General features: G+C 37.0%; 2 protein-coding genes across 6 annotated transcripts in view; one reads left to right on the forward strand and one right to left on the reverse strand.

Annotated features, from left to right (window-relative positions):
* The window catches only part of LOC110103011, a gene marked incomplete in the record, with an annotated part of 89,751 nt that extends 88,239 nt beyond the window's left edge, over window positions 1-1,512 (forward strand). Inside the window, 1 exon segment of the mRNA XM_028696062.1 lies at window positions 1,288-1,512.
* A 2,586-nt stretch (window positions 1,513-4,098) lies between these two features.
* The window catches only part of LOC110103012 (putative callose synthase 8), a 102,646-nt gene continuing 79,987 nt past the window's right edge, over window positions 4,099-26,757 (reverse strand). For 4 of the 5 annotated variants that reach the window (XM_028696064.1, XM_028696065.1, XM_028696063.1 and 1 more), the window contains 8 exons: window positions 7,142-7,261; window positions 6,955-7,070; window positions 6,723-6,806; window positions 6,431-6,543; window positions 6,127-6,356; window positions 4,987-5,835; window positions 4,714-4,899; window positions 4,099-4,624 (listed from right to left, as the gene is read on the reverse strand). In XM_028696064.1, the coding sequence (XP_028551897.1) occupies window positions 4,394-4,624; window positions 4,714-4,899; window positions 4,987-5,835; window positions 6,127-6,356; window positions 6,431-6,543; window positions 6,723-6,806; window positions 6,955-7,070; window positions 7,142-7,261 (1,929 nt within the window). In that variant the 3' untranslated portion in view covers window positions 4,099-4,393. The remainder of the gene's footprint in view (window positions 4,625-4,713; window positions 4,900-4,986; window positions 5,836-6,126; window positions 6,357-6,430; window positions 6,544-6,722; window positions 6,807-6,954; window positions 7,071-7,141; window positions 7,262-26,757) is intronic. The other variant, XM_028696066.1, reaches the window with a different exon arrangement.

The following is a 26,757-nucleotide window of genomic DNA, read 5'->3' on the forward strand; positions in this document are numbered from 1 at the left end:
AAGAGTCTTTTTTGAACAGCTCATGTTGTTTACATACATCTTTTGTTTTAACTTTTTCATGTACCATTGATGATTGCTTTTCTATTGTTAAGGTGTTTTAAGATTATAGAATCTTTACTGTTTAATTGTGTGTTTGGATTATGAAAAAGCTAAATGAAATTGGTTTACCCACAGTATCACAAGTTAATTACAAACAGTTTTGCTTCAGGTCTCTCAGCTTTTCCCAAATTAAAATCCAGTTTTTTAAGTGTAAAACCTCTCAAGTAAATGTTTCCAGGTCTTGAACTGCAAATTTTGTCCAACTTGTTGGTTCTAGTTCACTATCAGGATTGTAGTTAAACTGATTAAACCCATACTTATCAAATTCCATTTAATACATACCCATCCTGTTTTTGTTAACTTAGGCTTCATTTGGACAGCTTTTCTATTGCTTCTTAAAACAGTTTTTTAGTACAAAATTTTTAATTTTTATACTAGAAAACCGCTTTAAGAAGCAGAAAGAAAGCCGTTCCAAATGAAGCCTAAGGCTCCTTCACAACTCAAGAGAATCAAAACAAATAATAAATATGTTGCATGCTTTGTCTGTTTAAATGAGGTTCTGGCAAGGTAGATACAATATTGTGTTGCTGCTTGTTAGCCTGTGGTCGTATGAAGATGAAATATATCATATTAAAGCTACTCTTCCATGTCCTGCTGATTGGTCGGTCTCTGTGTGTCCTAGTTGGAAGTATCTGTCATCAATCTGTTTCACTCTCTATTTTTACCAGCTTTTTGGGAATTGCTATTGTAAAAAGAGCTAGAGAGTTTGTGAGCTATGAATTTATTTGAATATTTTGGATCTTGTTCTCTAGTCATCATGGGGATTTGACTTATTCTAAATGGGTATCCCTATGAAGAGTCTCATTTATAAGAACTGGGTAGTGAATGCATTTTTGGCATATGTTTAACATCTCAAGTAACAATCTGAGACGTTTTAAGGCTTTGTTTGGGACTGCTTTTTTATTGCTTATCAAAGCATTTTTTTAGTATAAAAATTTTCTTTTTTTACTAGAAAGCTGCTTTAAGCAACAACTCTACAGCTATACATAAAAGAATGGTCCCCCGACGTATAAAACAATGCACGTACACATAAGCGCACATGGAGAGCAGCAGGCTTGTAAATACTATGGATGGCCTAAATTGGCACAAGATGGCCCCCATGCATACAATGCCATTACACATCTCTTTTGTTTTGGAAATAATCCTTCTCCATATCTTAACCAAATCTTCTTTTGCTTTTTTTTTTAGGAAAAAAAAGTTTGGGAAAAGAATTGGTTGAGCTTCAAATGCATGAGTGCCTGAGTGGGGACCTGAATTCTTCAATGAATTGCTTGTTGTCATGAATGAAGATGGATCACCTCCATCATGTAATAATGTCATTTATAAAATTCATGATGGGTGAGGGATGGGTATAGAAATTCTTTGTAGAGTACTTTTTTTTCTCTCAATATATCAGCACACACATCCAACCCAGATCACATGACATGATACATCATGATGGATAAATTTCTATGATGAGAAATTTCTTAATAAAGGTTTATCCTCAAGAATCAGGATGGTCCCTCAACACATACACTAAAGATTGTAAGAATGCGATTGATTTTAGTGATCTTAACACCTTAAATGAAAATAAAAAGTTTTTTTTTATTTTTATTAGTGTATTAGTATAACTGATGTTAAAGAAGATTTAAAAAAATGATGTTTGAAAAAGCTATTGGACCTAATGATATTTCAATAGAGGTGTGAAAATGTTTAGGAGATGAAGGAATTTATTGATTCACTAAATTTTTTGATATTATTTTGAAAACTAAAAAGATGTCATATAAGTAGAGAATGAGTATGTTGATTCTTATTTTTAGCAATAAAGGTGATGCAAAATATTATGTGAATTATAGAAAAATTAAGTTAATGTGTCATATTTTAAAACTATGAGAGAGAGTTATGGAGCATAGGTTGCGGCATGACACTGATATTTCTCAAAATCAATTTGGATTCATGCCAAGTTGGTCTACTATGGAAGCTATACATTTATTGAGAGGTTTATTGGAGAACTATAGAGAGAATTAGGAGGATCTACATATGATTTTTTCTATTTAGAGAAATAATATATTATAAAGTTCCAAGAGAAGTGCTATGGAGAAATCTAAATAAGAAAGGGGTTAATAATGCTTATTTTCAAGTCATTAAGAATATGTTTGCATGAGATGTTACTTGTGTTCAAACACAAGATGGTTTGACGGAGTATTTTCCTATTTCAATTGGATCAGCCTTAAGCCCATATATTTTGGCTTTAGCCATGAATGCTCTCACTAGACATTTGCAAGAGGTTGTACCACCGTATATGCTTTTTTACTGATGATATTCTTCTTATTGGTAAGACTAGAGAGAGGGAGTTACAGGTAAAACTTAAATTATGGAGGTCAACCTTAGAGTCTAAAGGCTTTTGTTTGAGTAAATAAAAAACTGAATATATAAAATGTAATTTTAATAATAATATATTTAGTGGGGGGATTGTGATTTTGGCCAAACAAATCATTAATAAGAGTACACATTTTAGATATATTGGGTCTATTATTCATAGTGATGGTGCGATGGATGGGGAAATTATTAGCATAAATTAAGTTGGATGGTTGAAGTGGAGGGATGCATCAAGCTTGTTGTGTGATAAAAAAGCCCCCCTCAAGCTTAAGGGAAAATTCTATAAGATGCTGGTGAGACCTGCAATATTTTATGGTGCATAATGTTGGCTATTAAAAGATAAGCATAATATTATGTTAAGTGTTGCAAAGATGAGGATGCTCAGGTGGATGAACGGCTTTACTTTTAGAGATAGGTATACACGTATACCTATCTCTAAAAGTAAAGATTAGAGAGAGTATCCATAGATGGCTTGGCAAAATAAAATGGCGGCCTTCCAATAACCCGATTAGGATAATAGATGTATTAGATTTGATTTACGTTAAGAAATGTAGAGGTAGACCTAAAAAGATCTCGTTAGAAAATATTATAAATAACATTTCTTTATTAGATTTAGATGAAAATTTGTCTCTTAACAAGACAATGAACAAAAAGATTCATGTAGCCTACCCCACATAATAGGATAAAGATTTGTTGTTGTTGCTACCAACATACCTAGGGGATTCAATTCAAGATTTGGCATTGACATCAAAAATTTTTATATGGCATGTCTTTTCATTGTGAAAGGTATATAATAAGAATAAAATGAGTAAAAATGCAACCTCTCTAGGCATACTGATCGAGTAATTTAGCACCAAAGGTCTTGAATTTCAAATTTAACATATATGGGTATATAACTTTAAGATTAAATTATTTCATATTTTATTATAAAATATAATTAAAGATCAATGACTGAATGATACTTTAATCTCTTATATTGAAAAAGACATTAAATTGTATTGACAATAAAATAAATAAATAAATGTATATATAGCTCATCTTGATTTATTGTTTGGATGTTTTAGCTAACTAACAAATAGGTCATGGGTGAAAATCTTAGGAATGTGATGTGTAAATTTATCTTAGTATAAATATCCTCCAGAAAAACATATATCATTTTTTTATTTAATTTTTTTAAATGATAATTTAAAAAAAAAAATTAAAACAACGTATATCAATCCCAAATATTAATGAAAAAATTAAAAGAATTTTTGAAAAAATAAATAAAAAATAGAATTGTTAACCAGCCTGAATAATTTAATGCAAGTAACACTTGCTTGGGCAGATTAAACCAAATTTTGTTTTGCAGTGTTGATGGGTCCACCTAAGCAATGCCAAATCTTTTGGGAAAAGCCCATCAATCCTAAGATTTTCCATGGAAAAGACATGCCATATTTTTGAGAAAATTTTCCAAATCATTTGCATTTAACATCTCACAATAAACATAATTTAGATTCTCAAATGGAACATAAGAATTCATAAAGCGAAGTCCAAATAATTAGGATGAGGCTAATTAGGATGAGGCCGAAAGTGACCGTTGGAAGGGCATTTGTTTGGGAAAAGCCCATCAATCCACAACTGTTACTTGTTAGAACTAACTACTAATCTCCAACCTTCAAAATTTTAAGAGATGAATCAGGAAATATAATATAATAAAGGTTTAATATTGAATTGTAAACTGTCATAGGCATTGGCACTTACATAAGGCCTATACAGAAAGCTGAAAATCACAATGAATGCTTTCAGCGAAAGTAATAGCAGTCCAAGATTATGCATTCGTTGGGACAACTTTTTTACTATTTTTTAAAGCAATTTCCTAGTATAAAAATTTAAACTTTTATACTAAGAAGCTATTTTAAGAAGCAATAAGAAAGTCAACCCAAACAAAACCTATAAATCACCTGTTCTTGTTCTTTCCATAAAGAATTGGATGAATCTGTAATTGCCGTGTAAATGCCTGGTTGAAAAGAACTCGAGTTTGGATTGCAGAGATTAAGGGCATCCATGCGAGCATTGCAATGGGTATAAAAAGCAAACCACCCATTCCATAATCATAGGCTTGAGCAATAACTTTTACTGATTCCCATAGTCCATATTCCTCAATCTTGGGTCTTAAAGTTTGAGCTACCTGTAAAAAGTTTAAAATATTACCGTTACTATAAAACCTTGAGATAATTTACGCAAGGAGACCAACAAGGCCCACTCATTGATACTTACTGACAACAATCCCCAGCCGGTTGGAAGAAATGCAAGGCAACATACCACCAGATCCATAATGGATAGTTGGCAAACGCTCAACATGGTAAATATGCCAACAAGCACAGAGAGAAATATAAGCAGCTTCAGAAACCGGAAAATGAGATGGTGATTTGCACTGAGTCGTCGACTTCCCTCACCAACTACCTGTATAACATAGCATAGGAAGAGAGAGGTTCATTAGAAAGACATTTTAGAATAATGAAATCTTGCTATGTAACTGCAGCAACATACCTTGACTAGTAAGAATACAGCAACTATTACAAACCATGATAGCATGTAAACAACTATGTTTTTGTTTTCTTGAGATATGTCAAGGTGATAAACCAATCCATATTGATAGATGAAGAAACGAAGGCAAAGTAGTATTTCAACAATTTTAGAACACAGTCCAGAATGACGCAGATGAGCATTCTCAGCATTCCACCATGATTCCCAGCTCTTCTCTGGTTGCACACCAATGCCCCCCACATTGTTCATCCACTTGTTCCAATCAGCCCAATCCTCTACAATCATCCGCCAAGCAAAACCAGAAGGATTGAAAATAAATGGTGCAAAGAGCCAAGTTATGGCCATGAACCATGTGGAGTATGTGATCATCATGTATGCTATGTTGCTCTCGTAAGACATTCTAAACAAATTATAAATTGTCAAGAGGAAGATCAATTCAAATCCTTTAACGAAGTGGCTCCGAGAGTATAACTGATAGTTCTCTGTGAACCCTGCGTGGAAAACTACAAATTTACGGCCAGTTGGCCTGTATTTGGCCCCACCATGAAGAATAGTTCGGCCAAAATAGTGTGCCTTTGTTCCCAGAGAAAATGTGAAAAAAGCAGAAGCAAGTTGCAATTGCATGAGAATGAAATCGCTGATGGCTGATAAAAATCCCTTTTCCAGGCCAAGTTCCATCGCCATTGGCAATCCAGTAAGAAGCCCTAGTTGGAGGAAAGACTGAGTTGCAAGCACAGTTTCTAAAGATATAATGTTCTGCAGTCGAGTATCAAGAATGATTGCCCTTTCCACCCCACTTAGAAGAAGATATAGCTGCCCATATAGGAATACATACACCCCAAAGACTGACACCTGCAAATTCTCAATATAAGGAATTAATTAATGACAAAAATGATCATGTAATGGAGACTGAGATACAGGCTAAGCCAATTTATTGGTAGCTAAAGAACTTTAAAGTATAAAAATAAATGTAAAAGAAAAATTTAGAGAATCAAATTTCGTATGAATTGTTAAACAAGATCCATGCAACGGATAAGGTGACAATGAATTTGCTAAATTGCGGTAAGCAAAAGTGCTAACATGAAAAGAACATAGACAATGATCCCATTTTGAACCAAGAAAATGTGTCTTGAAAATACATACAAGGTTGTTAAAATAGTATCCAACAGTAGTGAAATAAAATGAAAGCATCCGGAAGAAATCAAAATGATGCCCAAGGCGGTAAATGTCACGACTAAGAGTTTGTTCACTGTTTCCATTTGCCACTTTTGCTTCAAATTTTGATATCTGGTTGAGCCCTACATCACGACCTTTGCCAACTTGCATATATTCATTGTAAGTTACATGGCCCTGGCGCAGTATAGAATTAAATCCTGGAAAGTGTTGCAGAATGTCACACAGGGTAATTAAAATAACCAAAACTGTTAATCAATTGCTCAATCTCTACCAGCAAATACATCCTCACTCAAATTGATATTCTTCGATGCTTTACTTATTCCACCTCGTGTTATATGAAATATCCTGTCAAAAAGGTCCGGATGTCCATAGTGAAACCGTACCCTGAAAAGGTGAAGATGTGTACAGAATTAATTGTATGTTTTCAACAAGCGAAAATAGAACAAAAAAACAGGCCCAGAAAAAACTACGTTATACCACTAGAAGTATTATTGCAGAGACAATTATAAGCACAAACCATCCAATAGCTAAACAAAGTACATAATTTAGCAACCAATGCTTACCGAAGAGGATTTGCTAGGAACCGCTGCCCAATCGTTACAAAGCTAGTTTCTTGGTAAGACATGAAACCAGCAAGGGAAGATATACTGAAATCAGTTGAACATTGCAATATGTCAAACGCAGTATAATTCTTCTATAGTTCTATGATATTAGTTATAAACGTGGATTAGTGCTTCGGCCTAACAGTTTCACCTATACACTATTCATAGAGGCCTGCAAGAGAAATAAACAAACCTTCCCGTGAATATGTGTTCTCTAAGGCCAACTATAGTTGGACGTTGTTGGCCTGAATGGCGACTAAACTCTTGCAGAAGGTTTCTCATCTTATAAGCTTCTTCGAAATAGTTATCCTGAAAGAACAGATAGCTTTCATGTGAATAGAATGAGACAAAACAAGGAGCTAAATACATTCATCATGTACCTGATTCATGTCAATTGTTTGTAGAGCTTCCCCACGAGTGAAGATAATGGCATGATTTTGGTTCTCAGGTTTACCTTCTCCGATAATTGGTGGACCTGGAAGCCTGATTCGATATACCTCCTATAATAGTACCAGTCATAAGCACTTTTTTGGTTTTTGCTACTGGCCACAGGTGAATGAATCTATAAATCTAAGGAGATGAACTCTGCAAGTACAAGGCAACTACATAAACTATCCAGCAATTTTAAGATTAAGTGAATTCCACATATTAAGTTTTTACTTCTACTTATTCATGATTCGGATTAGTTATTTAAGTCTCTGTTTGATAGCCGGTTTAAAGAGACTCTTAAGCCCAAAGTACCTGTTCTTTCTGGTGCTCTTAACTAGCCCTGAAAGAATTTTCAAATCATAGAACAAATCCTAAGAAGACCTGAAGTTAGTTCACAGGAAAAAATGGAATATGCAAGTAACTATTGCCTGAGATGGAATAAAGATTGAATAATATATAAGGTGTGATTAGATAAAACATAAAAGTGAGCCTAGCCAATTGATCCAGTTCTCAGGGTGAAAATCCATCATTTACTACAAGAGGAAGTTCAAAAAAGGTGGGACAAACCAACGCATTAACACACAATTCAATTGAAAGATAGTGTAACAACCCAAAATTTAAAAAGGAATTCTTTTTGAAAAACATGAAAATCTAATCCAGTAGGCAGCACTAGGTTGCAATCACAGCATTGTCGGGAAAGTCCCGCCGCAGCGCAGAGCTCTCTATTCTACAGTAACTCTATGGGTGACATATAGGACTTCGATGTTGGATTTTGCGCGTCACGGTGCCAAAAACTAAATTTTTTTTTTTTTTCATTTAAATATCCCTTACCATCACCTTACCTCCCCTCATTCATTTGGCTTGCTAGGGAGGGAAAGAAAAGAAGGGAGACAGAAGATAAGAGCAAAAGGGGAGAAGAAGTGCTTCAGAGTGTTTTCGTCCATCGCTTCTGTTACAAATTTTGTTCTAATTAATGTAACTATATTCTTACTCTTATTTTTTATGGCTTTGATTTCTATGATTTATATCTCTACTGAATCAGCCAAAAACATATTTTCTCCTAATTTATCAACCTTTCACCATGTAACTTTTTGTATATGATAAATGACTCTTATAAGCATTTTGACTTAATATTATAAAATTTCGCCAGGTAAAATAATAATAATGATTTTCTGAAGTAAATGCATAGTTTATAAATTTTTCTATACTTCATAGATTAGTGCATTTCATATATGATATTGTATTGCATAGAGAGAATTGTATAACTGGGATGTAAGATGCATGTGGTATTTGAATGTGAGAAAGCAAGATTGACTGTCAACACTATAATTAATATAAGTCGACTCCTAAAACAAATTACTAGTACAGGAGGGTGGGTGAACAAGCTTTCCTTTAAAATAAAAAATTTGTGATGTAATCCTAGTTAAAGCCTATAATCGATTGATTGAATTATACCGATGGGCAGATAGTGACGACTCTCAATGATTTATTGAAAGACATTTGTGATTGATTTAAGATTTATGAACAATGATGGTAAGATAAGAATTGATGACCAATTGGTCGACAACTAAGATTAAATTAAAGACTGATGATCAACTGATCGATGGTTGGGATTGAAGATGTTGAAAACACTACATTAAAGTTGGATATAATGCCTTGCAATTCATAATCACATCAATTATTGTATTTATATGATACCATATGAATTAATTCATAGATAGAATCTGTATTGATACTCATATAATATGGCATAGCATACTACATAAATAGTAATAATATTGATAGACATATTGATACAATATACTAATAGGCATACTGATATAATATATTGACAGATTATACTGACAGGACTTAGTGATAGAACTATGTATGACATAATGATTGATAGAAGTAAATGATAGAGCCATCAACACGAATATAACTGATAGACAATTAAGGCTAGTTCCATTGTACAACACATTATTTGATTGCTAATCTTTTGTTGATTTTCCTTATAGATGGATAAACTAATTTTTACTTATTGAATAATCTGGTTTTACTGATCATATAAGTTTTACTATTGATTAATATTAATTGAAACTGGAGTAGACATATTGATTCTTTTGGTTCACACTGAATATAATGGTAAGTTTTAGTTACTAGACTATATACTCATTATGTGTTTTTTTTATATGCTTTTAGGTAAGGGTAATGAGCCTGCAGAGTGAGGCTAATCAATAGGTGATAGTTTAGATTTTTATTTCTCCCTCTTTGATTTTGTGAGTCAATTTGTAGCATATTATTGACTATTATATATGTATTTTGGGTACTTTTCAAATATATAAATATGTCATGAACAATTATGTAATTATGTTTTTCGCTTATATTGAATTATTTGAACTCCGGTTGATGAATAACAGATAGAATGATGTGTAATTCTTTCGATTTAAATCCTGGGGCATTATATATAGTGTCTATGTGTGTGTTAAGAACTGAAAAAGTGAGTTGATCTAATTATCTAGTGATTGGAGGTCGTTTGGATAGTTTAGTGAAGCGTCATGCTTGTAGATGATTATGCTCATCGATCATCGATCGTCGCTTTCGTCACCTTCGCTCACAATGATTTATCACATATGTGGAGGTCAACATCAACGAATTTTGTTTAAGAGAATATGATATTGTTTATTAGATTGATTTCCAATGAATAATCAAGTTTGTTTTACTCAAATGTGATATACCCAGTGTCATTTATAGCAAAGGATAAGTTTGTTTGTTTTATTTCCCATGCACAACAAGTGATTGTTTTATTTCCAATGCACAAAAACCTTCACTCTCCCCATCACCTTCTACTCACACCTGCATTCCAAACACTACGGCCCTCTTAGCCCCATTTTTCTTCACCATGTATAGTATAACTTTAACATTTAAATTGCTACTACTATATGTCAGGTATTTAATGTCTACCTAACGACTAGCCTTAATCAAAAGTTGTCGTTATGGTGAGAGCTAATTAACTATAAGGGTTTGCGCCTATAAGAAACTAGAACTCGATCTTAATGTCATCGTATATGAGAGCAAAATCTTTGAGTAGTTAGTATCTTATCTCCATCTAATCTACCTTCTAAAAATAATCCCATAAATTTAATCTGTTAAAACTCTCCTCGAATATACATGGAGAGGCCGAGGCTGTCAAAACTCGACCCTGATACTCAAATTAACGAGGTGGGAATGAACAATCGGACTTTTATAATATATTTTCATATACAAAACAGTTTATCAAATACATTCCAAATAAAACTGAAGGGCCACTATCACAAATTTTCATCAAACTACTAATAACATCTTTATAATTTAACGTTTACATAAACCATATATTAATTGTTTTCATTTGAACGCCGTCTTCTATAGGCGTACTCCTCTCTTTCAGCCACTTTCATTTAACAGGAGACTTACATGAAATTGATAGGTTAACATAGTGAGTTTACAAAATAAACTTAGTGGATATTTATCATTTCATATACAATAGCTAGTCATGTAAAATAAATATACATCTTTCTCCTTTCTTTCATATACCATAAATTTTATAATTTATTTTTAACATAAAGTACTTGATATTCTATTTCATTTGTCCATTTTCACTTAACATTTCTTTTAATTTCATTTGATATTTAATCCATTTTCATTTCAATTAGTACAAGAGCACCATCTAAATGTATTAATAATGATACAATCATTTCCATTTATATTTTTTTCCATTTAACATGCACCAGTATATTGCTTCTCCATGCAGTACCATACGGGGTTGAACTATAATTTGCATGCATATATCTTTTACTTTTTTCCAATTTATGCTTTCATTTATATTTTATAAATTATTTAATGTATTTCATTATTCCTTTCATGCATCTTTATATATATATATATATATAATATATTCAAACCATATACACTTACGAACTCCATTTTTTCCCCTTACATATGTTTAAATCAATATATACTTCATTCACATAATCATATGCATACACAACTATCATGCTATTTGACATACCATTTCTTCTGTCAATATTCATTTTAAATGTCAAATGTTCATCATCACATATACATTTGAATTAACATATCATCTTTACACATAATAACATCCAAATATAAGAAAATTAAATTATAAACATATAAAACATTGAAATTAACATCATCTTACACATATAACATCCAAATATAAGAAAAATTAATTATAAAATATTACCTTAGAATTTAAAGGAAAATACAATAATTAAATTTCAGATACACAAATGTAATTATTCACTTTTGATACTTCGTGCTTCAGTTCCTTTCAAAAACTCAATCTGTAAAACCGAAAACGACGCGTGAATTAGGTCGTCGCACACTTTGTCAGACGCTCGCAACGAGATTTAAGTGAAATTTTCAACGTTAACGAAATTTAACGAAAATAATTTAGACAAATTCCTTGCGAAATTTGGATTGTTTTTTTAGGGGTATTTATTTTAAAAACTTGTACCCAATTTTGCCTAATTTGGGAGTTATTATTTTTAGAAGCCTAAAAATACCAAAACTACCCTTAACCATTTATTATGCCGAATTTGCTTAAGTGAGGGTAGTATGGTCTTTTAGCAAGCCCTTTCTCCCTATTATGAGCCAAACCGAACCCTCTCCCTCCTCATTCGCACGGTTTGGCCGAGAGAAACGAAAGGAGCGGCGACATAGGCGACGGGCTCCTCTCTGGCGGCAATTTTCAGGCGAGAGATTTAGTCCAAATCAAAGAGGACGACGAAAGGAGTGTTCCGATATGATTATTTTTAAACGAAACTTTCTAAATCTCAAGATATTTGAGATTGAATTTCCTAGGGTTTTTCCTAAAAATGTTTTTCTTCCAAAATCTCTTTAAGAAATTTTAAGGTAATGTTTAGAAAAGCATTTTAACGATAGAAATGATATTTTTGGAAGAGTTTTTGGAGATTTAAAATTAGGGTTTTTCTTAAATTTTGAATTTTGAGGAATCCTCTTTTACAAATATTGTTCCTAAGGATATTAGAAATGCTTAAATGAGGAAAAATTAGGGTTTTAGAAAATTTTTAATTTTCATGAATTATTTTAATTCTTTTAATCCGAAAATTTAAATTATAATTATAAAAATATGTTGAGGATTAATTTTAGAGCAATATTTTGATCAAATGGAAGATTTAAGAATTTCTGAAAATTAGGATATAATAAAATCCAAAAATTCATATTAATTTAATTAAATATTCATTAATTGTTGCATGAAATAATTAAAGGGAAATGAAGAATTAAACTTAGTAATTTGATAATTAAATTATGACATGTTTATTTTATAAACTTTCTTAGGTTGTGATCATTATTGACTTACCAGGTTCGAACCTGAATTCACTTACTGACATGCGCAGCATCTCTAGACGTCACGTGTGTACCAATAACATGTTCGCGGGGCCCATGTGGGTATCTAATTGTACTTACCCCTTTAGTGTACCTATGTGTATACAATTTATGGTGCACGTGCAGGGGTTCCTTGAAAGTACTTGTAGACGCCTTCTGTCCACTTGCAAGGATGTTGCGGATCCGGTGGCGCAGCATCTGGTGTAGTAAGGCACCTTATCACCTTGGTGTTGACTCTCCCTTTCTCATTCACCGGGGAATTATTCTAGACTTTGAAGTTTGTGACTGCTGCATTGAAAAGAGCTCTTTTCAGGGTCTTTAGTATAGTGGACTTGTTATTTTTGATATTTGTGAACGCCATAGCTATTCTCTTCCCAAGGATAGAACCAAAAGAAACTTTGGAACACCATGAAGCTTAGTTCTAATTTGTTGAAACTTCTCTTCCATTCTGCCAAGAGGCGTCCCTTTTCGTATGTCGGGTTTCCCTTATGCTTGATGTACTTGAAGATCTTAATCACTGTTGTCATACGTGATATCCGTACTTGTGTCCATAGTGGTTCGTTGTGCTTTACGAGACATCTACAGTTATTATCCACAAGTAACATGTGTACATTTGCGGGAATCCGTTGTATCCACTACGAGCTCCTAGGAGTATTCGTAGAAGAGCCATGTACATCAGTCTCATATCCACCTTTCACCAATTTCAGGTGGATTTTGTTGACTGTACTTGTTTGAAAGGATGGGTCGTACACATTGACAGTATCATCTACAAGGCGTCGATATATTCAATGACTCATCTTGATGCGACTTGTTGTATACAAGACAAGTTTCTCCTGTTAACTTCAGGTGCCTCCATTTCGATCCACAGGAGGACTGTTGTTTGCACAATAGGTCTTTGATTGTAATACGTAGATGATAATTGTGTGTTTCATAGTTTAACTGATATCATTAACAAGTCATTTATGTTTGAAGACTTCTTGCCACTAGTCCTTTGTATGCGTCAAATGCTTGTGTTCATTTTTTTAGGATTTTCACATTTTTAAGAGCATGAAGACCCAATTCCTTGTAGTCTGCATTGAGTTCAAGTGCTTGTTTACGATCTTCTAAAGTTCTTTTGAGTTCGATTGCATATTCAATTTCATCTGGACTTGCTGCAAGTGCGTACAAGTTTAAGTGCTATGTCCACAATTAGTGAAATCCTTGCAAACTCATTTCATGCTTATTTGATTTGAATCTGGATTTAGCATGATTTTAATTTATTTGGCCTTTTATTAGTCACTTGAGTTTTATTCAGGTTCAAGTCTAAGAGTTCTCTGTTCGTTTTCAATCAAGTTCAAAAGTCTACAAATCTGAGTCTACTGTTGTTCATTCGAGTCCCAATACTTGCTCTTTTGAGTTCAATCAAGTCCATACTAACGCTCTTGCTTGAGTTCAAATCTGAGTTTGAGTTCAAGTTCTGGTTTTCCATAGTCCCTTAAGTTCGAGCCATTCTTTGTTTCGAATGTATTTGAAGTTATTATTGATTTTTTAAGTTTGAATTAAGTCCATTTGATGCTCCAATCAATGTCCAAGTAAAGCTCCATATTGTCCCAAGTACGATCTCATGTTTACGTGAAATTTCGATAGCCTTCCGGCGTCTCCCCAGTTTAGGTGAAAACTACGGAAAACTGGGCCTCCCGCCATGCTAGAGAAAAGAGTGCACGGTAGGTGCCCTCGGACGAGGACACCATGGCTGTAATATTTGTTTCCCCGCCACGCTAAAGAAAGGCGTGCATGGGTTTTCGGGCATCAGTTCAAAATAAGCAATTTATAATTGACCCCGCCTCGCCGTAGGCGTCGCACCGGGTTCCCTTCCCACCACGCTAGAGAAAAGGGTGCACGAATTGGTTTTCCGGTTCGACACTAACGTCGAAAATGGGGTTTTGACTACCCGTCCCGTCGCAAGCACCGTAACGAATTCCCTCCTACCACGCTAGAGAAAAGCGTGCATAGTTGGTCGTTCACCGCTTTGCAAGCGCCGAGAATGGATTTTTGAAGTTTTAAGGTTTAGAGATTATACCTGCACGGAGATTGACATTGATGTATCGAGGCAAGAGCATATTAATATATAATTAATGATAAATTAAATATAATTAGTTGTATCTACAACTAATTATATTTAATTTAAAATTAATTACAAATTAAAGAGGTTTAATTTATAATTAATTAAAATTCTCTCTCTCTACCTCTCTCTCGGCTTGGAGTCGATACAGGCAAAGGAGGAGCTTCCGGTTGGAGCTGCCAAAGGGAGCTAGGGCCTCGATTTGAGCTCGACAGTGGGAAGGGAGGTGGAGTTCGTGGGAGAAGTGGGAGCAACGGGAGCACAGTGGGAGCGGGAGGTCGTGGCTGACGGGATTTAGAGGAGTTTGCGATTGTGTAGAGCGGAGAAAGCAGCGACGAGAGAAGCTCGTGGGGAGAAGAAGTCATAGAAGGAAGTCGTGTGTGAGAGCCCGGACGAAGTGAGCTTCGTTCTCTATTTAACGACAACATAGCGTCATTTCGAGCAACGTCCGAGGGATGGGCGACTGGATTCGGCGCCGTTTGCAGAGATCTGAGCGAGACTTGAGCGGGATATGGGGAGATCTCGGCATAGGTAATGATTTCAAGTATATATATATTTTTTTTTTATTTTGTCTATTTCTTTTTGGCTGCACAGTAGAGGTATGCTGATTGACCCTGTGGATCGCGTCCAACAAATATGATTCGCGTCTAGAGTGAATCACGTTTATTGTATGTTGATTGACCCTATTGATCTCCACAGATTTGTTTTGGATGTAACACTAAGGTTTTCATTTAATGGATCTCCAAGAATTTGCTTGGATGTCACACTAAGATTTTCCTTAAGTAGATCTCTCAAAATTTGTTTGGATGTCACACTAAGATTTTCGTTCTGTAGATCTCCAAGAGTTCATCTCTGTGCCTTCATGGACCTTTAGATACACTTGAAATCTTCAATATAGTTGTTATATCCGCTCTTGATCAAGTAGAGATCCATGGGATAGTGCTCGAATACTTCATACTTAGATTTTTAGAGTGTTACTTCATAGGTTAATGATGGTATATAGCACCACCACATTCTATTTTTCCTTTTGGCACCATTGTCATCTTTGTTTCTAGCATTTCTGCATCATTTGAAATTTATTTGATCTTTGCAAATTCATTATCCAGTAGGATTTTGTTGTCTCGAGCTTTCTACAGTTACTTCGTGGGCTCAGGTATACTTTCTACCCTTCCTCTTAATTTTGATTCCATGCTCATACTGACAATGCTTTGTATTTTATGCAGGTTACTATGGGAAGAAGATCCAAGCTTCAGCTAGTTTTTCTACCTTGGGATGCTTCAGGTTTGGTATGTTTCTTATTTTGTTTGTACTGTTCTTTTCTTTCTTTAGTTGCTTTCTGACACCTTTTTTTTTTGCTCTGCACAGGCTTCAAGAGGATTGGGATACTTCTTCGTGAGCCACTTTGGGAGACGCCTGTTTCAGGTACAACTTTTCTTTCGTAGCTTTACATATATTGCATGATATTTTCTTCTTTCTTACTAAAACTTCTCTATTACTTTGTGCAGGTCCCAGAAGTGCAGAATGCCTGGTCTTTGCAAGGAGCAGAATAAAGCTGTCGGCTTCCTCTTCAATCGTAGCTTAGGGCATAGATCATAGTCCTCTATGAAGGATATTGTACTTTTGCTTTCTTTGAGCTGATGTAATCTTGTAAAAAGATGAGATTTACAAACTTGTACATGAATTCTAAATGAATAAAATAAAATAATTTTATAAATCTAGACAATGACGAGCTCTCTTTTTACTATCCTTGAGACTTCTGTGGTTGTACTTTGACTTGTGCTCCTGATATTGTAAATAATTTTAAATATTTATTTGGGGATCTCAGCATGCAGCGCGATGTCGACCCAAATAAATATTTAAAATACCCCCAGTCTTTGATGACACTCGTAGATATCATTCGAGCTCCTTTTTGTAGCTTTAGACTAAGTCATGAGATTCTAGTTCTTTCTATCATGTGCTTTGTACCACGAACGTTAATGGAGAATTACATGATTTGTCTTTACTGACTTTTCAGGAGATTTGTACATTCGGCCCTATGCTTTTTTGCTTTGGCGGGCTTGATGAAGGGGTACATGCCGATGACCCAAACCCTTGAGTTTATAACAGGTCGGTGGCGAGAATTCATCGGTCCAGAGTTTCATGTATAACAGACTTGTTGATGACATAATCCTCTTAGTTCAACCTTGGGCTTTGTATGAACTTTGGGATAATTTTCTTCGGTCCTTTTCTTTGTGCTTTGACGGACTTATTAAAAAAAATTCCTTCGATCCTCACTTTGTGCTTTGAGTATTTGTTGAAGGATTTGCAGGTTTTGGATTCAGTTGATAGCACCGAAAATAGGTAGTATCTTGATCCTTAACCACTTGAGAAGACTTTAATCTGAATCACTTGAGTTCATTAGATCAGGAGAGCTAGAATTTGATAGCTCTTTGTCCTCTGGTTGCTGAGATGGAGGTTCCTCTACAACGGCCATTCTTATGGCTTGTTAAGTAGATGGAGCTGCGATCGATCCGGCCATATTTAGGCTTGTTGGATCCGACCTCTTACACCCATTAAAGCTTCAGACTCGAGCTATGGGAATTGCGCTTCCCAATGCTGATTTGACTAAAGTTGGTAGATTTGGATTTCTCCTTTATAGTTGATGATCTTGGAGCTTACAAACATTCGGTGGTTGTTCAAGACTCAACCTCCCACTAGAACTTTGATTCTCCAGTCATTTAGAAGAATTTTGTAGACTACGATCACTTGAACTTGTCGAGTCAAATTTGACTTCGTGCTTTCTACGGTCCCTACTAACGGGTTGACGAAGTGGGGGTTCCGTTACTACGGCCTTTCTTATGGCTTGTTGAGTAGACGGAGCTGCCAGCGATTCGAACATATTTTATCGTGTTGGATCCGACCTTTTACACCCATTCGAACCTTAAGCTTCAGGCTGTTGAAAGACTTCAAGCTTTTTTGGCCCAATTTGTTGGAGTGTGTAGTTACAAAAGTCTCTTTCTTGACCTTTGAATCTTTGCACCTTGGGAAAGGTGATATCTCTAGCTTTTGAAAGACCACCTACATGTACTTTGAAAAAAAAAAAGAAATTCTTATATTCTTTAGCACAAAATAACATTTGAATTGCTAATTTTAAAATTTATTCGGGGATCTCGGCATGCGACACGATGTCAACCCGAATAAATATTTAAAATGCCCCCAGTCTCACAGGGACATTTTAAAGCAGAATAGAATTGGGATTTTTGAAATTTTAAATATTTGTTTGGGGATCTCGGCACGCAGCGTGATGCTGACCCAAACAAATATTTAAAATGCCCCCAGTCTGATGGGGGATTTTAAAATGCATTCTCGTAGCATAGGAGAATTTCAAAATATAATAAATGCTAACAAACATTTATGAAAGCATAACACATTAAACATAATGTTTTCTGGGGCAATTTCATGCATAGTATCTCTTCAGGTATCGACCATTGATCGGTGGCATGAGCCTTTGACCATTCAGATCGATGAGTTGATAAGCTCCTCCTTCAAATACCTTCTCAATGACAAAAGGTCATTCCCAGTTGGGTACGGACTTGCCACCAATTTTTTTTGTGTGGGATGATTGGTCTTCTCTGCACCAAGACTAATTCCCCTTCTTGAAATAATCGATGACGCACCATTCGATCAAAGGATTTTGTCATTATTGCTCGGTAGATCTCCAGGTTCTGCTGATCTTGCAACCTGAGTTCATCGAGTGCATCGAGCTCTTCCATCTTTAGCCGAGCATTTTGTTCTTGAGTCATCTCATTTTGGATGGTGACCCGAAGAGATGAAAGTTTAACTTCTAGTGGTAATACAGCTTCAACTCCGAACACTGGAGAGTAAGAAATGGCTTTAGTTGGCGTTTTATAAGTTATATGATACGCCCACAACGCTTCTTCCATCATCGTATGCCACTCTCTTTTATTCTTGGTGATAATCTTCTTTAGCAATTTCACCAGTGTTTTGTTAAAGACTTCTGCTAAACCATTTGCTCTTGGATAGTATATGGAGGAATACCGCCAATCGATTTTGTGCCGATCAACGAACTTCTAAATTTTTGTACTCTTGAATGCAGTACCGTTGTCTAAGATTATACGATGTGACACACCGAATCTATAAACAACATTTTGGGTAAAGAAGTTGATTATGTGCTTGGATGTAACTTTTTTAAATGGAGCCGTTTCTGCCCATTTTGAGAAGTAGTTGGTCGCTGCCGAGATGAAACGGTGTGTGCTGATGACGGCGGATATATCGGCCTGATAATATCAGTACCCCAACATTCAAATGGCCAGGATGCTATTGTAGGGTGTAGTGGATTTGGCAGTTGATGTATAACATCACCATGAATCTGACACTTGTGGTACCTCTTACCATGATTGGTACAATCTCTGACTATGGTCAGCCAATAGTAACCCATTCTTTTGATTTTGACTGCCATCTTGGGACATGATTGGTGTGCTCCAATAAGTCCTTCATGAACTTCTGTCACTACCTTATCATCTTCTTGGATCCCTAGGCATCTTAGCCATATTTGATCGAAAGCACGTCGATACAATGTGTTGTTGACAAACGCATATCGTAGCGCTCTCTTCCTGATTTGAACAACTAACGACTTGTCCGTTGGTAGTTTACGTTTTTTGAAATAATTAATGAAAGGCTGCCTCCAGTCATCATTTTTTTGACATCTAGGAAATGCCACCAAGACACTGAAGCTTGACTATCTTTGCGCCTTCTCTTAGGAACTTGTTGTTCCTCAGATTAATCTTCAGGATCAACTAGTTGGGGAGATTGAGGATCAACTGGGGTTGCATCCTGCTTGCTTAAATTTGGTATTCACTCTGCCTGCGGGAATTGTAGTAGTGCTAGCTCTATAGGATCCGACGATTGTGCACCATAATTATGATGGGCCATTCATCATCCACATTTGCCATTTCTTTAGCCAGTTTGGCAAGGGAACCTTTACCATTTTGACCTCGGGGAACTCGAGTTAATTTAACAACTTAAATTTGCCTCATAAGCTCAAGAACTCGCCGATGATAACAGGCCAACTCGAACTTAGTGATTTTGTAGACTCCCAAGTACTTGATTTAAAAAAAGTTGAGAATCACCAAAAATTTGGAGATTTTGAATATAAACATCGATTGCAATTTTCAATCCTGCTATTAGGGCTTCATATTCAGCCTCATTATTGATCCGATGTTCAATCAAGCTGAATGAGAATCTCATAATGCCTCCCTCGGGTGCCACAAAAATAAGCCCGATTCCAGCTTGAGCTTTTTCTAGATTTTGAGGTCGAGTACGCTTGATTGATGATGCTCCATCAAAGTACATTTCCCATATTCGTAGCATCTCCTTCTCTTCGACATTCATGATGTACTCATCAGGTAGATCATCATTGAGCGGTGAATCTGCAGGGATAGGATGTGCAGCAAGAAAATCTGCCAACACCTGCCCTTTTACTGCCTTTTGTGGGACATGTGATATCAAATTGTAGAAGTATCACTGCCCACCTTGTCAAACGACATGTCAACGCTGGTCTTGTCATCAAGAACTTCAGCGGATCGATCTTTAAATTTAAGGTGATTTTGTGAGACAGCATATAATGACGGAGCTTCTGAACTGCAAAGATCAGGGCCAAGCAATGCTTCTCGATTGGAGAGTAGCAGATTTCTGCACCTATCAACCTCCGGCTGATGTAGTAGAGCGCATTCTCTTTTCCTTCTCATTATGCTAGGTCAATAATGCTCCGAGGGACTCTAGTGCTGTCATGTACAGTATAAGAGGCTTCCCCGGGATTGGCGCCGTGAGAATAGGAGGATTCAACATATATCTTTTAATGCTGTCAAATGCTTCTTGGCACTCTTCATCCCATTTAAAGCGTATATGCTTTTTTATCAGATTCGAGAATGGTTGGCACCTGCCCGAAAGAATTGATATGAATCTCCGGATGAAAGCCAGTTGCCCTTGTAGTGAGCGAAGTTGTCGAAGGTTCTTTAGAGGCCGTATCTCCATAATTGCTTTGATTTTATTGGGGTCGATCTTTATGTCTCGATGACGAACAACATACCCCAAGAATTTACCGGAGGAGACCCCAAAAGCACATTTGAGAGGATTCATCTTCAGATAAAACTTTCTGATTCTCTCAAATACAATTCTGAGATTTTTTAAGTGATCATTTCAGCCAAGGCTTTTAACAACAAGGTCATCTACATAGCACTCGATCTTCTGATGTATCAAATCATCAAATATGTGAGTCATCGCCCGCTGGTAGGTGGCACCAGCGTTCTTCAGGCCAAAGGGCATGACAATGTTGCAGAAAATTTCGATGTGTGTTCTAAATGACGTATGTTTTTCATCTTCAGGAGCCATCTTGATCTGATTGTAGCCTGATGATCCATCCATGAAGGAGAACATGTCGTAGTTGGACGTATTGTCCATCAAGAGTTCTGATACAGGGAGTGAAAAATCATTTTTTGGGCATGCCTTGTTGAGGTCCCTGAAGTCAATACAGATACGAATCTGCCCATTTTTCTTCTTCATAGAGACGATATTTGCGATCCAATCAGCATATTTTTCTTCTCTAATGAAGCCCGCGTCTATAAGCTTCTTTATTTCAGCAATCACTGTTCTTCAATCTCCAATCTCATTCTCCTTGGAGCTTGCTTGACAGGTGCTACATCCGATTTGATTGCTAATCTATGAACGGCTACGTCAGGGGATAAGCCGGGCATCTCAGAATATGTCCAGGTAAAGCAGTTCCTGAATTGACAGAGTCCTTTTATTTTTTCTCTTTGTTCTTCGGCAAGGAGAGAACTAATGAAGATTGGGCGAGGGTATTCCTCATTTCCCAAGTTGACTTCTTTTAGCTCATCCACAGTGGCTTCCTTCCCACCATCTTCAAGCTCTTCTGGTGCAGGTTTGGCCTTAACTGGTTGATCATCATAATCATCAACTTCGTACACCCCCTTATCACCCTCATCATCAGATTTAATTTCCCCGCATGTGATTTCTTGGCAAATCTCATTTCTGGGGTACTTCTGTACAATAAATCCCAGACCTTTTTTAACAAAAATATCCTTTTTGTTTATTAAGTGGGGATTTCTTCGATACCAGAGGCTCAAGCAAAAACGAACTTGCTGTTTGGAGGAACGAGTTTTACCTCAATTTCACAACATTCTTTGAATATTTCTAGTATTGTACCTGGGAAACCTCATAGGTACTAATTCTCCAGAATCAATGTGTACGAAACCAATCTTGATTTATCTCCTCTTCAAGTTTCCCGATTGAATAAAATAGACTCGTTGGTCCACCTTTTTCTTTTAGGGGAGGTACATAGAATATCACGAGCTCTTCAACACAATGCACTTCTCGTGGAGTGACTTCTTTGAAATGTTGCAGGGGAATACGTGTGACTACGAGTACACTATCTGAGATTAACAGACTGTCTATTCTTCTGGAGAACACATCCTACACTGTATTCATGTAGATAGAGTCGCAGTCATAATCATCATTTGATTATTCAACCTCCATACTCCTTTTGGTTATTGATTGACGTATCCTCTTGGATTTTATAGGGGTGGCATCACTTTCATCTGTGTCACTCCCTAAATGAAGTATGTATTTCCTTTCTTTCGGGATGGTTGACACCTCGGGAAGAGTCGGTGTTACCTTATTTCTTCTCAACTGCGCCTTCTTGGTTTCTGGTTTAAGTTGCTTTGCAGTCTCTAGTTCTGATGCCTGTACCTCAAGAGAGCTTGATGGCTTTAACTTCTTTGAAATGAAGTACTTTGCATCTTCATATATCTTCACTTCATAGACTGCAAATGGTTGACTGTCACCAGAGATTCTAAATTCCTCTCCATCCCTGAGGAACTTCATGCATTGATGTAGTGTTGACGGGATGATGCCATACTCATGCAGCCAAGGGCGGCCAAGGAGTGATTTAAAGGCAGTATCTACATCAATTACATGAAACTTGGCATCTGTATGAAGCTCTCCAAATGTGAGAGAGAGTGTAAATGATCCTAGGGTCTTCTACCCCTTCTCATTAAAGCCATGTACCATTAGCTTATCTGACCCAAGATGCTCCACATTGAGGCAAAGTGATCTTAGTGCTTTCAAGCTCATTAGATTTATAGATGACCCTAGATCGATCAAGATTCGACTAATCATCATCCCATCATTTTCTGCAGTAGCATATAAAGGACGGTTATGATCTGCAGTCCCAAGCATCCTGTCTTCTTCAAAGAAGGTAATGAACGGCTCATTACGAGCTTTTAGAACCTCAGTAAAATTACGTTCAGCAAAATACGCCTTGTATCTTTCGGGATCTTTGAGAGCTTGGATCAAAGTCTCCCTGAGGTCTTTAGACATAACGAAGGCATCATATATGCTGAGTTGTGCAGGTATTTTCCTCAGATGGGATAAGACATTATAATCTACTCCGGTGGCTGAATTATTCTTTTTCTTGGGATCTTCAAGAATAATGTCATCATTGATAATTATCTCATTTCACTTATCTTTATTAGGAGCCCCTTTCTTTGGTGGAGGCTGCAGTACCTTGCCACTTCTCAACTGCACCTGGGCAACCTCCGGCTCAGACTCATTTAATGGTACATTTTCTTCTAAGTCAGTTATTGTTGCTTCTAGGGATTTTTCTGTTGATTCAGAGTCATCACCCAGGTTTATGTGTCCCATCTGCGATGCTATGTCAGGGTCCGACCCATCTTCCTTTGGAAAATACAAGTCCTCTTCTGAGCTGTAGTCCATTGATGTCACCATCAGACAGGATCCAGAAACAACTTCTTCAGCATATGGTGCCATTGAGATGACCCGACATACTTCTATTGGGAGAGATTTCTCATCATCTTCTTCTACTCCATCTATTTTGAGCTCTGACATAAAGTCAGCGAGCTTGATAGGTCGCCTCACAGTCTGGTAGTATTCATCCAAACTGTCAATAACTCTCTGAGTTTTTGTCTTTTTCTCTTTAGGCTTCTTCAGTTTGATTTTGCTCTTGGAGGATTTCACCCTTCAAAACTTTGAAGTGTTAGCTTGATTGGGGAATTGTTTAGAAGTAGAAGCTCGGGTCATAGGCAGAGCTTTCAAATTTAATAATGGCTCCATAGGAGATTTCCACTTCACCCCTGGAACTCTTTCGAGTTGTTTCAACATTTTTACAGTTTTCTTAGAGACCGCAGTCTCCCAGTGTTCTTCTTGAGCTGACTTCTTTTCATTTCTTCTTTCTTCAGTCGGGGGTATGGAAGAGGACGTAGCCATCCGAGTTAATTCTTTTCTGTGATCGGTCAACACATTATCTGATAATGTGATCTCTCCCTTTCGGTATTTTCTTTCGAGCCAATCCTTTAAAACATAACAATCTTCAATATGATGGCTGACTACCCAATGGTATGGGTAATAATTTGGGTCACCAGTGTGCTTCGACTTTTCGGGCCTTTTGCATTCAGGCAGTTTTAGACCCGTTTTCAACACCTGTCGAAATAATTTGGCAACACTCTCCCTCTTGAATGAATATTCTTTATTCAGTTTATCTTTGAGGGATTGGAATGTTCTATCACCAATTCCTATTGCCTGTCTCGAGCGTTCTCCACCACCTTGTTAAGTTCTTGGCCTATCATTCCCCCCGAGTATCAGCTTCGGCTGGGGGTGAGGATTGTAGGCCTGTTTGGGCTTTTCTTCATACTGTATTGGTTGCTTGCCCTTATCTATATTGTAAATCACCTGCTTTTCTCTATCAGCTCTAAAGAAGTATGTAGAGTTGGCCTCACCCCTTCTAGCACCTGGGGCCTTAGCCTTTTTGGGCTTATCAGAGTGATTTTCTGATCTGGACAAGTTTAATTTCTCAAACTTGGCCACTCTGTCTAGCAAGTCTTGAAATTTGTTGATTGTAGTCATGCATAGGAAAGGTTGCATCTTGTCATCAATGTTGCCCATTAACAATTGTACAGCGTGCTCCTTTTCCGATTGTTACTCACATTTCATGCTTAGATTGCGTCAGCGAGTGATGTATTTAGTCACTGATTCTTCTCTTTTTCTCTTATCCAGAGCGAGGTCAACAATCGTGATCTTCTAAGTTGCACTAACGAATCTCTTCACGAACATCGTTTCTAATTCTACGAAAGTCTTCACATAATCATTTGGTAGTTCAGCGTACCATTCGAAAGAAGTTGTTGTCAAACTACTGATGATTTGTCGGAAGAGTAGGGCGTCATTTCCTCCTGTATTTTCACAGGTGGCTTTAAACTGTGCCAGGTGCTGTCAGGGATTATTAGTACCGTTGAAAGTATTGAACTTTGGCACAGAATACCATTTTGGGTACGGTACTTGGTCGTATTCAGCTGGATACGGACGACCATTTCCCACCAACTTCTCCACATGATCAACGACTATGATAGCCTTAATCTTCTCGGTAATAATTCCTTCTAACTGTGCAGCAGTCACAGGTTCAGAAGTGCTTGCAACATTTTGCGGAGTGGGCTAGTGGATGACATTATGAGCCTCATGACCATCTTCAGGGATACCTCGTACTCCCGAGACTTGAGGCATTTGAAAGTTTGGAGGATCAATAGGAGGATTAGGCATGGTGCCAACTGCAGCATTTCACTACATTGCATCATTGCCCTCATCTGAGCCATCATCTCAGTCATCTTCTCATTTAACTGAGAGATTTCTCTATCTTTGGCTCTCATTTATCGCCTCATCTGTCTTCTCATGTCGACGAGTGTGGCATTTTCACCATCAAGGGGATTTTCCTCTACTTCTTCCACTTCCTCCACTTCCTCTTGGGAATGACCACCTCTGTCGGTGGTGGATCCCTCTCTACGACGGCGCTGGTGTACTTGCCTGGGTGGAGGTTGCCAATGGTCATCGCCTTCATCGTCATCGTAGTAGGCTTTATCATTAGCATTGGTGTGTCTCACCATATAGAACACCTCCATGTCTAAGGTGTTATTTATGTCTTTTAATTCTTCTTCTAAGTTCTCTCCTATAAATTCATCAATATTTTCTTCGATATTTTCTTCCCCTTCACGGTATTCTTTTTCTCCGATGTTATCTCCCCTTTCCATATTTCCTTCTTCTTCTAGTACTCAGATCTCTGAGTGGCGCCGCCATTGGATTTCCGGCTCTTGGTTAGGCATAGAGACTTGTTCAACCAGCAGACTGCGGTCAAAATTGGTTTCTTCTTTTGGAGGGGATGGAAGGCGACAGGATCCCCTGGAGGATTCTCCAAGGTGTCTATCGTCTGGAGTGTCATTATGGGTCCTTTTTGGGGCCCACTTCTGAAGTTGTTTGTAGACTAGGGAGGATCTCCATGAAGCTTCACCAGATGTCACGCCCAGATCAGTTCTTCTTTCTTTTCTTTCATCTCTACAAGGTTTTGGCCTCCAAATTTGCTTTTCTTTCCACCAGGACCTTTCAGCGACGGATCCCTGAACATATGGTTCAGGTGTCACGCCCCGATGTTCACCGTGCAGGATATACTTTCTTTCTCTTCTTTTCGCCGCAACAGATAGGCATTCTCTTGGCAGGGTTCTCCTGGCCTTGATCACAAAGGTCGTTGAAACTTCTTCTTTAGACCTTTTTCCTTCACAGTCTTCAGAAGCCGGTATACCCGAGCTGATACAGTCTCATGTTCACTTCTCCTTGGAGGGATTGGGGCTTCACGTCGTTGATCCCAAAAAGATTTCTTCAGTTCATTGGTAGAGCTATTCCTCTTAACTCATTTCAGGTCAGTAAACTTGTTCCGGGTAGGAACATTAGTTCAGGCTCTTGGGCCGGCAGATTGGAGGGATGGATCAGGAGTTGTCATTGCTAAGCTCGGAGTTCAGCGTTCATCTTCCTTCTCTGCCTCCTTGTAGGCCTTCCTCCAGATGAGGAGGCTTCAGAATCTGATACATCACTCCGCACTTTCAAAATGCAAAGACTTGCACATAACACAAAACAAAATAAATAAACATTAGCAAGCACAACAACAACAACAACATCAAGCCTTTATCCCACTATGTGGGGTCGGCTACATGAATTCTTTTTCTCCAT

The sequence above is a fragment of the Dendrobium catenatum genome, unplaced genomic scaffold (genome assembly GCF_001605985.2).
Source record: "Dendrobium catenatum unplaced genomic scaffold, ASM160598v2 fragScaff_scaffold_716, whole genome shotgun sequence".
NCBI lineage: Eukaryota > Viridiplantae > Streptophyta > Magnoliopsida > Asparagales > Orchidaceae > Dendrobium > Dendrobium catenatum.